Source organism: Lissotriton helveticus, chromosome 12, assembly GCF_964261635.1.
Source record: "Lissotriton helveticus chromosome 12, aLisHel1.1, whole genome shotgun sequence".
NCBI lineage: Eukaryota > Metazoa > Chordata > Amphibia > Caudata > Salamandridae > Lissotriton > Lissotriton helveticus.
In genome coordinates, this window is record NC_136073.1 from 546,142,932 (window position 1) to 546,159,980 (window position 17,049).

Here is a 17,049-nt window from a genome sequence, read left to right on the forward strand (position 1 = left end):
TTTCTTCGCCAGATGTGATATCATATCTGAACACTAGCAGGTGTCTTCATTAATTTCAGACCTTCTGACCAGACATAATCAGAATTAGTATAGACTTAATGTATTTCCGAGGTTGCTCTTGAAAATCTTAAAGAAAGAATGGTTGATCTACAGAGGTTATTGGCAGGTTGAATTTTTTGCCACTTTTTCAATCAATTAATTAAATTTATAGAGATCATCTGTAGCATCCTGTGAAACTGAGCCATAATTTCCACTTGGGATAATGAATTCTTGCCTATCACCATTTCCATCACATTCTGGTGGTAGCACTCCTTCCTCTCATTCTATATCAGAACATGCAAAAATACTGGAATAAGCATCTTCCATATCTTCGATAGACTGATCCAATTGGCGTTGGAGGAGGAGGTAGAAGTGATGGCTGCCTAGGAGGTGAAACTGGTAAAAGCGCAGATTGAGGAGGTAGGAGGATGGGTGTATCGCTGCCTTAGAGAAACTTGCATTGTAAGCATTGGTTGTTATAAAAAAAAAAAAAAGAACTTTCAGTGATTCGTAAAAATGTAGATGTGTTTTATGGCACACATCCAGAGTTGTGTTTGTTTAGCTTTTGGAAAATTAGTAAAGCGCTCATATTCTGAATATTTCCTTTCTGTATCCAATTATATATGTTATGTTAAGGGGTTTTTCTAGAGCGCTCTGACACCATAAGTTTCCTGGCGCTGATTGGATACTAGAAGTTACAGCCGGGGGGTTTAGCAGATTTGTAAGAAAAGCCTGGTTTTGAGAGACTTCCTAAAATGAAGAATGGAATTAGAGGTTTTAAGTGAGAGCGGTAAAGAGTTCCAGAATTTGGGGGTCAAGTGGGCAAATCTTCGACCGCCAAATTTTGTAAGTTTAAAGGAAGGGACGACCAGAAGTCGAAGATGAGTGGATCTCAGATTGCGTGTCGGGCAGTAGGGAGTAATCAGGGATTTCAAAAAAACAGGGGAAGGGCCAGTCAGAGATTTGAAGGCCAGGCAGCCGATCTTAAAGGCTATCCTTTGGTTGACTGGCAGCCAGTGCAGTTTATAAAGTAATGGCTTAGCCGACTGCCATTTTGAGATTTTATAGGCAAGTCTCGCCGCCTGGTTCTGAACAATCTGGAGCCTAAGAAGATGGGATTTAGACAGACCGTGATACAGAGAGTTAGAAAAATCCAGGCGGGAGAGCACCAAAGCGATCAAAGCTTGAATCAAGGCTTCAGGACTCAAAAGATTCTTTTTTCTGCTACATCAACCGGATATAGCAAGAGTGTGTTGATTTGTTCTCCTAAATTCTATTGAGTGATTTCATCAACTCGGGGAGGTAACTTCCTAAGCCAGACAATTCAGATGGGGTGGCATGTAAAATGACTTAAGGGTTATGATAGGAGAAGCCTTTTTGAACTTGAGCACCTTATTGTCTTTTGTTTCTTACCACTGAAGAAGATGGTTGAAGAGGTTTCACACGCTCCTTGGCCCATGAATGCTTTAGAATGGCGGGGATGAGTTAAAGTTACTGCTTCTGAGTGGCAGTGTGTTTCTCAAATGTCACTTAAGGGTGAATTTCTTTGCTCCCTTTTGTCTAAGATAAAGTGGTATTACAGCTTGTCTGTTGCTAGAATAACAAGCTCAAAATAAAAGAAAGAGTGCTTTGATGAGATATGTAATAGTTTTTCCTTCTTTCTGACAGACAGCAGTTTTGATACAAGACTAAAGAGCTAATTGATGCATATTTCATAGTGTTGACACATGATTGGCCTCCAGGATGTCAGCAGCAACTGCTGAGGAACATTTACAAGACAACTAGTTTTGAGAAGCTCTAAAAGGCACTCTAAAAAAGGCAGTTTCACCCTTTTTTTTAATGAGGAATTTGGCTTCAGAACCTTGAAAGAATGCTCTAATAGGCAATTATTAGGTATGTCAAAGAAGATCCCATTATGAAACCAGAGAGGTCAGCTTTAAGAATATAAGGTGTCATTTCAGACTCCAAACACGAGATGGCACAGATATGCACACATTTGAATCTACAATATAGGAATATGTGTTATGCTTACAAATTCATTTTTATCACGGACGTAAACTAGCTGAATTCTTCTCAATGGAGACCTCTAAAGGCTGAGACAAAAGTGAAGGCTATAATGCACTGCCACCTTACTGGTTAGAAAATATTTTAAAGGATAACTGAAGAAAAATCACATTGAGTAACAAGATCCTTAGAAGAAAAAAAAAGTATGTTAAGAGCCACACCCTGGAAGCAGGGTGCCTCCTTACTAAGTGGAAACAAATCAAATGAGAGCTCTTTGGTTGCCTTAACGTAACAGTGCAACATTTAATCTATGAGAAGCTGTGAACTTGCAAATATAGTTTCCTTCCACTGGCTGCCTTCAAACGGGGGAACAGAAAAAAGGCTTTGGCCAGCAACAGCAAGGGATGTTCTTTTAAGCCCATTAACCTTGTAATGGGAATACTATACAAGTTGGAGAGAAGGTGTCTGTGGGATGACATGAAAATGTGTCCATCCGGTTCTGCACCACATAATGACAGATCTTCGTTCCCCTAGAGCACTTGGATCTTGAATATGCATAGAAACTTTAAGCGTGCTCTCTGGCTTTTAGAACTGGGAATTTTGTTTTAACTGTGAACATGGCATCTATTGTGAACAGATTTATTATTCTCGATGTTATGTTGTTAATGAGAGTGCACTGCAGAATGTGCTTGGTATGGCATTGCTTGTACTTTACAAAAAAGCAAAACACATTGCACTACAACACTGATGAGCTGAACCACTTGGCAGCCACACACATGTAGCTTGGAAATTAAGGTAAGAGGAAGTCATTTTTGCGGACTCTCAATAAATAATGCACTTATCTACATAGCTCATGTCGCACTCCCGAAGGAGAATACAACACCACTTTAATCTATTTTTTTTGTCAAAATAGTCCTTTGGCGCTATCTCTGCAATTATTCTTCTGAATTGCAAGTTGCATGCATTTCAGTAGAAAGACTGATTCGGAACATCATTCTTTCATTCATATCTTCATTTAAACAGAGCAGTATCATCACCGAAGAACAAGTTACTTACCTTCGGTAACTATATATATATATGAGAAACATAGGTTAGTTATAGATTCCTTACCTTAGGATTACCCCCAGGCGTCAGAATGGATCCCGGAAGTTTTTCCTCAGCAGTACCCCTGTGCGTTGAAAGGTGGCGTCGGTTGGCTCCGTGTTAGTCGTTGGCGTCGTGGTCGCCGGGATGATGTCGCGGTAGCTACTTAGATGCCGCCCTCGCACGCTGATGTCAGTTCTGTACACGACTTTCCATGCCAGAAGCGCAGAGCCATGCAAGACACTGACCACTGGTGCACAAAACTAGGGCCCTGAAAGAAGTCCTTAACCCTAGAAGTAAGTTCGCACAACGGGGAGGATGGGTGGGGTGGGAAGGAATCTATAATTCACATATGTTTCTTACAGATATATCGTTACCAAAGGTAAGTAACTTGTTCATCTGAGAGAAACCGTTAGTTATAGATTCCTTACCGTAGAAAAGATAGACCAGCAATACCAACCTCGGAGGTGGGTCTGCGAACCAAGTTCACACCAGAAAGTCCTGGAGAACAGAACGGCAAAAGAAGCCGTCTCTCCGGACTTGGCTGTCCAGGCAGTAGTGTCTTGTGAATGTGTGCAGCGATGCCCACGTAGCTGCCTGTCAGATGTCATTAAGGGGGACTTCATGTTCCAAAGCACTGGTAGCTGCCGTCGCCCTGGTGGAATGGGCACGCAACCCCACTGGAGGCTCCTTCTTTGCCAAGGAATAACAAGCGTTGATGCACAAAAAAAACCATCTATAAATGGTCTGTTTGTGCCCGGCCCAACCTTTTTTGGCGCCCGCTTAGCCAACAAAGAGCTGATCATCCACCTAGAATTGTTTTGTGCGATCCAAGTAAAAGGAAAGCGCACGCTTTGGATCCAGAGGGTGGAGCCTCCCTTCTTCTTTGAAAGGATGCAGAGGCGGAAAGAAGGTGGGCAAAGTGATGGTCTGTCCAATATGGAAAGGAGTGACCACTTTGGGAAGGAAGGAAGGACGAGTTCGAAGGACAACCTTGTCCGGATGAACAGTCAGAAAAGGAGGCTTAGAAGAAAGTGCTTGGAGTTCACTCACCCTGCGCGCAGAGTTGATGGCCACCAGAAAGGCAGTTTTTAAGGTCGGAAGCCAGAGAGGACAGTTATATTGTGGCTCAAAGGGAGCGTACATAAGATATGTAAGAACCAAGATCAAGTCCCACTGGGGCATTACGAGGAAAGACAGGAGGAAAAAGATGAGTAATGCCCTTAAGGAAGCAATTTCCCACAGGTAACTTGAAAAGAGAAGGCTGATCAGGAATCCTAAGAAAGGCTGAAATGGCAGAGAGGTAGCCCTTTACAGTGCACAGAGCAGAGCCTTGCTGGGCCACAGAAAGGAGAAACAAGAGAACCTCAGAAAGACAGGTGGAAAGGGGATCCACAGCCTTTGCTGTGCACCATGCCACAAATTTTTCCATCTGCAGGCGTATACCGTCTTAGTGGAGCGACGCCTGGCTGCCAAGATAACATCACAGACTTCGGGAGGAAGGTCGAAAGCTGACAACTGTCGCCGCTCAATCTCCACGCATGCAAGGAGGTGAGGCTGGACAGTTTCGGGTGAAGGACAGTTCCCTGCTGCTGCGACAGAAGATCCTCCTGAAGAGGCAGGCGGATCAGAGGATCGATGGCCATGTGTTATAGCTCGGGATACCAGGCTCTTTGTGCCAAATCCGGAGCCACAACAATGACTTAGGCCCGGTCACGCCTGATCTTCAGCACTCTGGGCAGCAGTGGTATAGGCGGAAGGGCGGATAGAAGACAGCAACTCCACTTGCGACAAAAACCTTAGCCGAGCGAGTGCCGCCTTGGAAATTCCAATGCGCAAAATTGCTGACATTGCACGTCCTCTTCGGTGGTGAATACCTCTAACCAAGGCTCTCCCCCCGTTCAAAGAGACCTTGCCCCACCTCTGAGTGAAGATGCTATTCGTGTTCCATCATGCACCTGTGGCTGAGTTCTTCTGCCCTGGTGTTCAGCGAACTTGCCTGGTGTTGAACCACCAGGGAAATGCCCTGATGTTCCAGCCATGTCCAGAGACTGAGAGCCTCCTGACATAGGAAGACGAATCGCCCAAAGCTCCAGAAGGTTGATATGGAGCCCGGACTCCACCGGAGACCAGAGGCCTCTGATCTCCGCCTTCCCCATGAGGCCGCCACATCCCAGAGGTGATGAATCGGTCACCACTGTGAAATCTGGCTGGGGAAGGGAGAGGGATCTGCCGTCGACCCAATCCTAATTCGCTAGCCACCACTTCAATTGGTATGCAGTGCCCTCCGAGATCTGAATGCAATCTGACAGATTTCCCTGATGTTGTGCCCAGTGGAACTTCAGGTCCTACTGCAGAGCCCACATATGCCAGCAGGATGCAGGAGGCCATCCGGCCCAGTAGCCGGAGGGTCATCCTGACCGAAACCCAGGATAGAGGCTGAAAGATCAGAATCATAGCCCGAATATCCTATACTCGCGGTTCGGGAGGTGGACCCAAAACTGCGTTGTGCCCAGATCTGCTCCGATGAATAGGAGCTTCTGAGAGGGAATCAGGTGCGACTTCGGCACGTTGATGGAGAACCCCAGCGAATGCAGGAGGTTGGCCATCGTCTGGAGGTGGAAGCCAACAGCCTGGGGCGAGCTCGCCTCAAAAACCAGTCGTCGAGATGGGGGAAGACTGCAACCCCTGATCTGCGCAGAGGAGCTGCGACCACCGCCATCACTTTCGTGAACACCCGAGGGGCTCTGGTAAGGTCAAAGGGGAGCAGGGTAAACTGAAAGTACTCGTGGCCTACCGTGAACCGCAGGTAATGCCGGTGGGCTGGCAGGACGGGGATGTGATAATAAGCGTCCTGCAAGTCCAATGCTATCATCCAGTCTCCAGGGTCGAGAGCAGAGAGGACCTGAGCTAGGGTCAACATTTTGAACTTCTCCTTCCGGAAGAAGCAGTTGACGTTCCTGAGATCCAAGATAGGACGCAGGCCTTTGTCCTTCTTGGGCACCAGAAAGTAGTGGGAATAGCAACCACAACCTACTTCTAGGGTAGGAACTCGCTCGATGGCTCCCTTGGCCAAGAGAGCCATAACTTCCTGTTGGAGAAGGGCCAGATGATCCTCCGACATGCAATGATACCGAGGTGGCATGGATGGAGGGGTAGTCTCGAAGGGGAGGGAGTAGCCCCTTCGGACTATCTGCAAAACCCACCTGTTTGACGTGTTGGCGCGCCAGTGGGGCAGGTGATAGCGAATCCTGCAGCCCACTGGCGATTGGTGGCCCGGAAGGTCAGACTAGGAGGGTTTGGAGGCTGCTGCAGAGGGGGCGGTGGTGGACTGGCCCGCTTGCTGGCCCCCAGAACCACGACTGTGGTTTCCACATCCCCGGCCACACAGGGGCTGAACAGCTTGCACCGGCCTGTGGCCCTGGGTGGGACATGGAGGGGCACCCCTTCCGTAGCCACAAAAGGGGTGAAAAGCAGACGGCGCAGGGCAAGTGGTGAAGAGGCCGAAGGACTTGGCCATAGCCAGTGAGACCTTGAATCGCTCCAAGCTGTCTGCCTTTTCGCTGAACAGGCGACGGACATCAAAGGGCATGCCCATAAGGGTAGCTTGGACATCCCCAGAAAAGCCATTAGATCTTAGCCAGGAGTAGCATTGCAGGGCTACCGACGTTGAAATTGTACTACCTAGCGAGTCGGCGGTGTCCAGTCCACATCGTATGGTAAACTTCGCTGGGTCTCTCCTCTCAGCAACTGCACAGGAGTATGGCCCGGCCCTCCTCCACGCACAGGGGCAGCACCTGCGCCACCGTATCCCACACAGAGTGGGTATTACAGCCCAACAGACATGCAGTGTTTACCGACCACAGTCCCAAGCTGGAGGACGAAAACATCTTCCCAAGATGGTCCAGCTTTTTGGATTACCCATCAGGTGGTGTGTTAGGGCATGCACCTTTGGATGTGGAGGCTTGGACCACCAAGCTCTCAGGGGTGGGGGTGTTAGGAGAGGAAAGTGGGGTCACCCGGGCCGGGCGACGGCGTCTGGCAATCATCCTATCCACAGGAGCCCCTGTGTTGGGCCTGGACCAGGTGCCTAAAACGATGTTGGTTAGGGCTTCACCGATTGGCAGCAGGGGCTCCGAAGAGCTCGCTGCCGGCTGAAGCACCTCTGTCAAGCGGTTAGTCCTGACTGTCACCGTAGGTAGCTCGAGGTTGAGAGCCACTGTCGCACTACGCAAAACCACTGCATAAGAAGCTCCCTCCTCCGTAGCCGTGGTAGGAGGAGACAACATGCCAAGATCTGGGGAAGTATCCAGACCACTGGCTTCCCCCAGTTCCACTCTCCAGTCCGGGGCATACTCTAACTGGTCTGTCAGAGGGTCTCCAGACCCCTCACAGTCCTCCTCACCCTCAACTGGTTGCCAATTGGAGCACCAGGGTAGAACAAGGGCACAAAGGTTCCCATGGGCTCCAGCATCGGCCGACGCTGGTCCAGCTCCGTATCCAGTCCAGGGAGGAGACCGGGGTCGATGCCGGCAGGGGACACAACCAGCATCGGCTGGGGATGCAGTGCAGGTGGAATCTGCGCCGGGGAGGCGTAATCAAGTCGACTGGCGCCGAACCGGATCCAGGCCTGGATCCAAGGGGACCCTGAGGTGCCGGGGCCAGATCCTCCGGCGTCGAAGGCCCAGGGCCCCCAGCAGAGTCTGAAGGCGCACCTGCAGAGTCTGGCTGCCCAAAGATGGCATGCATCGTTTCGTAAATGGTGCGAAGCTGGGCAGGGGTTGCTCCAGGTCCCGGGAAGGGAGGGAAACTCTGAATCGACCCTTCGGGCTCCGCACGCGAGCTGCAGGAGGGGCACCACCCGCATCCCTCGTCATGTCGGCCGACTGACGTGTATAAGTCAAAGAGCGACGATGCTTCTTAAACTTCTTCTTGTGCTTCGACTTACCTGAGGAGTGCGAAGACTTTGAAAAAGACTGGCAATGATGGTGGTGGCTCAGAGACCGGTCCCTCTACCTCCCACGCGACCGGGACCTCGAACAGCACGGAGTCGACTGCCGGGCCTCGAGAAGCTTTCGGGACCGCTCCCGCAAAGACTCCGGATTTATGGTCCGGCAGTCAGAGCACGACTTGGGATTGTGGTCGCGCTCCTGGCAAAACAGGCACACGCGTGCGGATCCGTCACCAACATCAGCCGGCTACCAGAGCCTCAAGCCTTGAAATCAGGCATCCCTGACGTGCAACAGGTGTCGAAGACCCAAAAACGATGTCGACAAAAGTCAGTCAAAAAGTGACTGGAGGTACCACTCTCTCCGGATCTGCGCTGGCTGGCGCGGAAAAACAAAGAACGGACATCAGTGTGTGAGGGCAGCGTCTAAGTGGCTACCGTGACGTCATCCGGGCAACTAATATGTTAACAACGAACGCGGAGCCGACCGACGCCACCTTATGGTGCACAGGGGTACTGCTGACGAAAAACATTCCGGATCCAGTCTGACACCTGGGGATAATTCTAAGGTAAGGAATCTATAACTAACAGTTTTTTGCAGATTCCTGATGTATAAGAATGCCTAGATTCTTGAATAAAAGCGGAAATAACCTCTCTACATTAAATGCTTTTGAAAACCTAAGAAGACAGTCAAACGGTGCAGAATCACATTAGTCAAATTCCACTGCTCACCAGTAAGCATGAAACAAGTGATCCAGGACCATTCCCACCAACAAACAAGATGCTTTGCATGCCCAAACATCGAATCATGATCACACGTGCAGCCTTCTCTTACTCTAGGTCATTCCGTAAATGCCCAGCTAGTGATCAGTGACGTCATGAAATCCACTTCACATCCAGTATAACAAAACACTTTACATACACACATTCATAATCATCACTTTTCCAACCAAACTACATTATTATAAACCTTATGAGTACCCTTAAGTCTTCTTCACTGCACTACCGATTAAAGAGCAGCAAGAAAAGTCAGTGTAAGAGCACCACTACCAAAACACTTCACACATAGGTGACATTGCAAGTCAACCTTCTTCCAATCAAGCACTCTCTATGGTATAGTTTGTTACTCACCTGCTAATGTTCTTAATTGTCTCATCGGGGTATAAATCACAATGTAATTACAAATACAATATAATACAAAATGAGGTTGAATCAGCAAGACACAGAAGCAACATGACACCTTAAGTACTGGAAGTTGTGTACTACAAGGATCTTAAGGAAAAAAGTACCCCAACCGTACATAATGAAGATATTGCAAATCATTTGACCTTATAAAGAGCACTATGAAGGCAGATTTGGTCTTTAGTTCATTATTGACGTCTTTGGAGATTTGCAGTATCGAAGTGCATGTAGGTGGGGTTACTTTATTCAATATATAAACATGTGGGAAAAGCACACATTTCAAGTCAGTCTAAATCCCAACAAGAATAAACAAATAAAAACCTATAGTGTATATATTTCAGTAGTTGCAAATGCTACAAATGCAGCTCTGCAGTTTAGAGCACATACTTTTAATATTTGGATCAGGTTTTTTGACAGATGCCATTGGCGAGGCACTGGTAGTGTTGGTAGGACCGGTTCGGCCTGGGGTTCTTGGAGATCCTGATGGAGCTCTTGCAGGAGATTCCTGTTGTAAATAAATGTGGTAAACCGAAAAATTACATTCAATTCAAAATGAACTGTATAAAGAAACTTAATTTAGACAGTAGCTTCAATATTTTACTCTTCTTAAGTATTACATGGTGCAGACGTATTTCTCAAAGGGCTGTCACAAAGTGGATTTCATCGCTGTGACTTTGGTATCAACAAAAGGGAGGTAATGTAGACTAACATCTACAAGGAAAAAATAGGAACATAAAACAACACAAGATACAAGAAGAATAAACAATTGCCTTCACTAAGCTATTGCAGACTCATAACTCAGCTGGAAATAGCGAAATGGAAATTGAGATGGGAGAAGGACAAAAACAAACACCCATCTGTGGATTCAGCCTTACAATCACAAACTATGCAACTATGATGCACTGGACAAGGGGGAACCAACAATTTTATGAAACCCAGGAATATGTGAATTAATCTATTTCAGTGCAAGCTTCCTCTATTTTTAAACATTACCAGAACATTTCACCAACCAGGATGGTTACTGCTGTGGAGCTGAACTACCAAAAATATTCTAAGGGCTGCTCTGCAAATCATTTTATTTTCTCCAGGCTCCCACTGAACACTAGTAATGATAGAAAGCACCCCTTACAACTACATGAAGTATGTATTTGTCTGATTCTAGATATCAAATCTTGGTGGCTACTGACACAACATTTTCAATTCCAATGACACATTCCCTACACCTTGCAGTTCTCCCTTCATTAGCAGTATCTCTTGACTAAAATCTGATTTCCCCTCAAAAATACTCTTCTTCAACCCGCCCCTTCAGACTTACTTGTAAGTTATTTCCTTGTAGTTCTGGTTCTGTATTGTAGGTATCTTAATTTAAGTCATACTTGTTAGAATAATTTCCCATTGCCTTTCTGGACCTGGGAACACTAACTCCACATAAATAACAGAAAGGGGTGAAAAGTCCAGCATTTCCAACTCGGAGAAGCACTCTCCACATCTAAGGCTTAGTGTCATAATTTTTAGAGCCATTTTATGAACACAAATCCCCACACAAAATTACATTGAAGCACCTAAAACTCAAATTGCTACTTGGAACTTCTATTAAAAAAAGCAACAACCAAAAGTAGCCACAGTCTTTCACATTCAAAGATCTGAACAGGCTTCCTTTCACTAAGATTCTTGGGACTTCCATAACACAAAGCCTTGCACGTTCAGTTACCTCAGAGATACAGTTTTGTTTCCAGTAGTAGGATCTCAGAAAACAGTGGGTGTATTCCCCATTTTTTCGGTCAGAAAAGAGATGTTGTTCCACTTCTATCAATGACTTATTTTCCAAGGAAGCTTTGAAAGGCTTTTTGCACGTTCTGCCACTTTTTACTGACTTGATGTTTTAAGGCGGCCAAAGACCTACGCCTGGTGTGTGCTGATGTCTTCTCAGCCTCTTTCACCACTAAAGAGTACGAGTTTTGCAAAAAAAAGTCGAAAAGGACATTGAATGGCTGAGAAGATATAAAACTGAGATGAAAGTTGAAGGACCTCCGCTCCAAGGGTGCTGGGTAGACGAGTGAAAGAGCCTCAAAGGATTTATTCACTTGCCTCAGCCCCAAAGCCCTCTCACATTGAAAGCTCTGGAAAGAAGTCCAGGAAGGAGAAAAAACCCATCATCAACAGGTTGTTGCCGTTCCACCACAGAAAACTACTCAGAATTATGGCTTTTACCAACATTGAATCCTCCCAATGGCCCTCCGCTTGTGACCACTGCCTCATAAGGCACTCTTACAGTGGGTGCATGTTTAGTCTGGGGTGTGGCACTTTTGAGATAAGAGCTGGATATTGTTGCAAATTGCCCCTTGCCATTTCTTCCAGTCGAGTATCAACAGCTGGAGTGAATGGGTCCCCCCTGCTCTGGACATAATACAGGTCTGTCTAGTTATCTGTCTTTATGAGGATTATTTTGCCTCAAACGAGCTTGAAGAAAGCTCGGAGGGCTAGACAGATGGCCAAGAGCTCCAGGTAGTTGATATGTCTCCTCTGATGTGGGTTCTTTGTACAGTAACTAATGTGGCCCAGGTAAGTTGCCAACTTCAGGACTAAGGCATCTATCGAAATGGTCAACAGTGAAAGTGAGTTGAGAAAAGGCCTACCGAGCAATAGGTTGTTGTTGTCCCACCATATAAAAGTGCCAAGTTAAGGCTTTACCAACACTGCATCCTCCCAATGACCCTTCTCTTGTGACCACTGCCTCATGAGGCACTCTTACAGTGGGTGCAGTCTGGTGTGGCACTAATGAGATATAAGAGGACATCATGTACGTCAAACCTACTATGATTAGGACGTTTTTAAATGATTGACTTAGTAATCAGCCCTGAAAAAGGGGAGAAGGGCTGTTTGGTGAGGAATCTACAGATAGATTGCGTATCTACCAGAAAGCTAGTTACTGGAGGTCAGTAACTTTTTTCTGTGGATACTTGTACCTGGAGATTCCACATCTTTTGAATAGATTCCCCAAGCAGTACCCAACAAGGAGGTGGGTGAATGGCTGGTTAAATTAAGATGTCCTGAAGGACAGTGTGGAGTGATCCTCACTTTGCACTTCTGAGTCCAGGTGGTAGTGCTTTGCAAACTTTTGGAGAGAAGCCCAAGTTGCCACATTGCATCTCTGCAAACGAGACTCCCCTTGCTGGAACAGAGGTAGAACATTTTACCCTGGTTGAACCAGCCCGGATAGCTTTTGGAGTTTCCTTGTGAGCCAAACCATAGCATAACTTACTGTGTGAGATAATCCCACTTAGACAGCATTTCCTTGTGGACCGCCTTGCTCTTCATTTTGCCTACACAGCTGATGAGCAGCTCGTCATTCACTTTGATCTCCTTGGATCTGACAATATAAAACAGCTGACTGCTCTCTCTAGGGGTCCTTTATTTCTCTCTCGCCGAATGTGGGGGAGGAAAGTTGGTAAGGTAATGGACTGGCATAAAAGAAAGGGCATAATCACCTTGGGCAGGAAAGCAGCCAGGGTTCTGAAAACCACCTTATTCCGGTAAAGATAGTAGTAAAGGAAGTCTTGACGCTTAGCACCTTGAGCTCACTAGCATGTCTTGCCGACGTGATGGCCACAAGAAAAACTGTCTTGAGAGTAAGCAGTCGCATCTGGAAACTGTGTAGTGGTTCAAATGGGGAACACATTAAAAAAGTAAGAACAAGATTTGGACCCAATTGCAGCATTATGAAAGGAGAAGGGGGAACTTGATGATGAGGCTCTTCAGAAACATCATGACTACAAATGATATGAACAGGGACGGCTGATCCGGAAGACAGAAGAGCTGAAAATGATGATATGTAGCCCTGAACAATCCCCACTGCACACTCCTGTTGTGTCAACAGCAGGGTGGATCACAAAATATCTGCTAGTGGACTTCAAGAGGGTCTTTTGAACTGTCTGTATATCACCTGACTATCTTACCTCATCTTCCAGAGTACATTGTTTTGGTGGAGTGTTTGCGCGCAAAGAAGGTAACATCAACACTTAAGGAGGTAAAAGCCAATTCTGGTTAGTCTGCTCAATCTCCAGGCATGAAGGGAGACTCTGGAGGGGGCAGCAGCAGTCCCTGTGATTGAGGGGGGAGTTCTAACCTATGAAGGAGATGCAGTGGTGGGCACAGGGAGAGATTTAACATGTCTGCATACACACCCAACTTGGTGATTGCGGGCGGTCAATATTAATTGGGCAAATCTTCAGCAGAACCCAAGGAGTCAATAGTATGGGAAGAAATACATGGTGAAGCAGAGAATTCCACAAGTGAAAAGCGTCCCCAGTGCTCCCTGCAATGAATACTGCAAGACACAGAACATCAGGCAGTGAACATTGTTGCATGTTGCAAAGAGATCCATCAGAGACGTGCCTCAAAGGCTGAAGAAGTGCTGGACTATCTCTGTATGATGACTCTACTGGTGATCGGCAAGATAATGCTGACTGAGGCTGTACGCTAAAGTAGTCCGCATTCCTACAAGGTGGTTGTCTACCAATCAGATGTGAAGTTCTGGCACCCACAGAGCTTCCCAACAGAGAAGATGTGACCCCACAACCTCCTGCTTCTCGATATACTACATCAAGGTCGTAATGTCTGTCAAGAGTTGGACTGACTGGCTGCAAAGTGACAGCAGAAAGGCTTTTAGTGCCATCCTAATTGCTCAGAGTTCCAGAAGTTTTATATTCACATCTGCTCCTCTGGGGGCAAAAGAACTCTGTTCTCCAGATGGACTCCCCACCATAGAGTGGAAGCATCTTATCAGTGTAGCCACTGCCCACTGGGTTCGGAATTGCTTACCTTGTTCCAGATTGCCTTCTAAGCTCCCCCAAATAAAACCCACCTCTGTGTCTCTGTAGATTGCAAGACAACGCCGAAGATCTCTGCTAAGCTGGGGCCACTGTTTGCAGAGGCAACACTAGAGGGCCCTCATGCGAGCATTTGTGAGTGGCTATCAGTATGCAGGAAGCTACCAGATTTAGCAGGCGTAAGCCCATCAGGGCTGAGACTTGTGCTCCGTTCTGAAATATCAGAAGAGCCTGAATGTCATGAAATCTCTAGGAAGGGGAAATCGCTTTACACGATGTAGTGTCACTCTTACCACTATGATCAGGATGAACTGGGAGGGCGCCTATTGACATTTTGCCTTGTTGATTGGATACTCCAAGTCAAATAGCAGAGCTGCTATGACTACAGGTGGTGCAAGACTATCTCTGGGGAACATGCTTGAGGAGCCAGTCATCCAGGTAAGTGAAGACCGGGGTTCCGATTGTCTGAGATGGGCAACGACCACCGCCATCTTCGTGAACACCCATGAAGCCGAAGTTAGAGAAAAAGTAAGGACCACGAACCGATGAGGCGCTGATCTGACCTTGAAGTAAAGATACTTCCTGTGTGACTGCAGAATGAGTATGTGCAAATACATGCCCTGTAGGTCGTCAGACAACATCCAGTCTTTCACTTCCAGCGCAAGTAACACTTGAGCCAGGGACAGCATTTTAGTATTAAATCTTTTTATTGAAAGATCATAGCACATACACAAAAAGCATTTGTCCATATAGCCCCCGTCGCTCATTGTATAGCAATGCCCAAAGTGCAGAAAAGACGGGTGAGACATTACCTGGTTGCAGAAAAAGGCCAGCTGAAGTGCGTTTTGTATGTGCAAAACAATCAACAGTAAGTAGAGAAAAAAAACCATAAGCAGACAAAGCCCCCAAACACCTACCCAACCCCCCCCGTTCCAAGTCCACCATTCAACTCGTCTAAGAGCACACCCCCACTTAATCTGTCGCCGGCCTTTCCACATTAGAGAGGCGTAGTAGGCGTAGATAGCAGGGGCAGGTGACCCCCAGAAACTCCGAGGCCAACAAAGACAGAAAGGGTAGCCACAACTCTGCGTACTTCGCTCCTTCCCCCGCCAAAGACAGAGAGCGGTTCTCCATACCCAACACGTGCCACAAGCGATGGAGCCAGCCTTGGAATGTAGGGACGTGTGTAGTGCGCCAATGGACAATGATGTTCTGCATGGCGGAGCCCAGCGCAATAGCAATCAGGCGACCCCTGCGGGAGCGCAGCGGAAGGGTTACTGGGTTTGGTAGACCCAACAGTAAGTACGAGGGAAATCGCGGGATCTCAGTGTCAAAATGCGCATCCACCTCATCTAAGATTTGCTTCCAGTACTCCTGAAGCTGAACGCAGTCCCAAAGCAAGTGTACCAATGTGCCCACCTGACCACAGCCCCGCCAGCATGTCGCCTCTCTAGAGTGATCCATTGCATGCAGCCGCTCAGGAGTATAGTACCAGTAGGTTGCAACCTTGGCGAGTGTATCCGTAAGCCCCATGTGGTAAGCAGAGTGCCTGGCTCTATAATGTATGCCTTCCCATTCTTTATGGCTTAGTGTCCTCCCCAGCTCCCTTTCCCAGCACGCCATTCCCGAGCTGTAAATGTGAGTGTATTTAGCTTGTAGCACAAGTTACTACTTGTGTAACGATATATCTGTAAGAGACATTAGTTAGTGATAGATTCCTTACCTTAGAATATCCCCAGGCGTCAGACTGGATCCGGAATTTTTTTGCGTAGCAATAACCCTGCGCGCCGGCAGGCGTCGTCCGCGGCCGTCGTCGGCGTCGTTAGCGCTGGAATGACGTCGTAGGAGTACTTAGATGCCGCCCATGCGCGCTGACGTCAGTTCTGATACACAGCTTTTCCGCGCCAGATACGCAGAGCCATGATAGAACCAACACTGGTGCCAAGAAACTAGGGCCCTGAAAGGGGATGACCTTAACCCTAGATATCGGTTCGCAGAACGGGGAGGATGGGTGGGTCGGTAAGGAATCTATCACTAACTAATGTCTCTTACAGATATATCGTTACACAAGTAGTAACTTGTGCATCTGAAAGAGACACGTTAGTGATAGATTCCTTACCTTAGAATAGATACCCCAGCAATACCAACCCCGGTGGTGGGTCTGCAAACCAATAATCACACCAGAAAGTCCTGGAGGACGGAACGGCCAAAGAAGCCATCCCTCCGGACTTGAATGTCCAGGCATTAGTGTCTTGCAAACGTGTGCAAGGCCCACGTAGCTGCCTCGCAAATGTCCTGCAAGGGCACTCCCCGGCCCAGGGCAGTTGTAGTAGCCGTGGCCCGGGTGGAATGAGCCCGCAATCCAACAGGGGGCTCCTTTTTAGCCAAGGAGTAACATGCCTGGATACACAAGATGATCCACCGCGAGATGGTCCGCTTGTGCACCGCTTTTCCCTTCTTAGCGCCCACGTAACCAACAAAGAGTTGGTCATCCACCCGGAACTGGCGTGTGCGATCCAAATAGAATGAAAGCGCACGTTTTGGGTCCAGACGGTGGAGCCGCTCTTCCTCTTTAGAGGGATGCGGTGGCGGAAAGAAGGTGGGCAAGGTGATAGACTGCCCGATATGGAAGGCCGTGACAACCTTGGGCAGGAAAGATGGCTTAGTACGTAACACAACCTTGTCCGGATGGACAGAAAGGAAAGGGGGTGTACAGGAAAGAGCCTGGAGCTCACTCACCCTCCTGGCAGAGGTGATGGCAACCAGGAAGGCAGTCTTCAAGGTAAGAAGACGGAGAGGACAGTTGTGAAGTGGCTCAAAGGGAGCGCACATCAGAAACTTAAGAACAAGGTTCAAGTCCCACTGAGGCATCACAAACGGAACAGGAGGGAATGTGTGTGTGATGCCCTTCAGAAATCGATTTACAATAAGGGACTTAAACAAAGAAGGTTGATCAGGCAGCCT

The 17,049-nt window shown here is 47.4% G+C and overlaps 1 protein-coding gene across 2 annotated transcripts in view; it reads right to left on the reverse strand.

The window, feature by feature from the left end:
• DYNC1LI2 (dynein cytoplasmic 1 light intermediate chain 2) overlaps positions 1–17,049 on the reverse strand; it is a 424,537-nt gene that overhangs the window by 84,265 nt on the left and 323,223 nt on the right. For both annotated transcript variants that reach the window (XM_078669984.1, XM_078669985.1), the window contains exon 11: positions 9,644–9,761. In XM_078669984.1, coding sequence (XP_078526110.1) covers positions 9,644–9,761 — 118 coding nt within the window. The remainder of the gene's footprint in view (positions 1–9,643; positions 9,762–17,049) is intronic.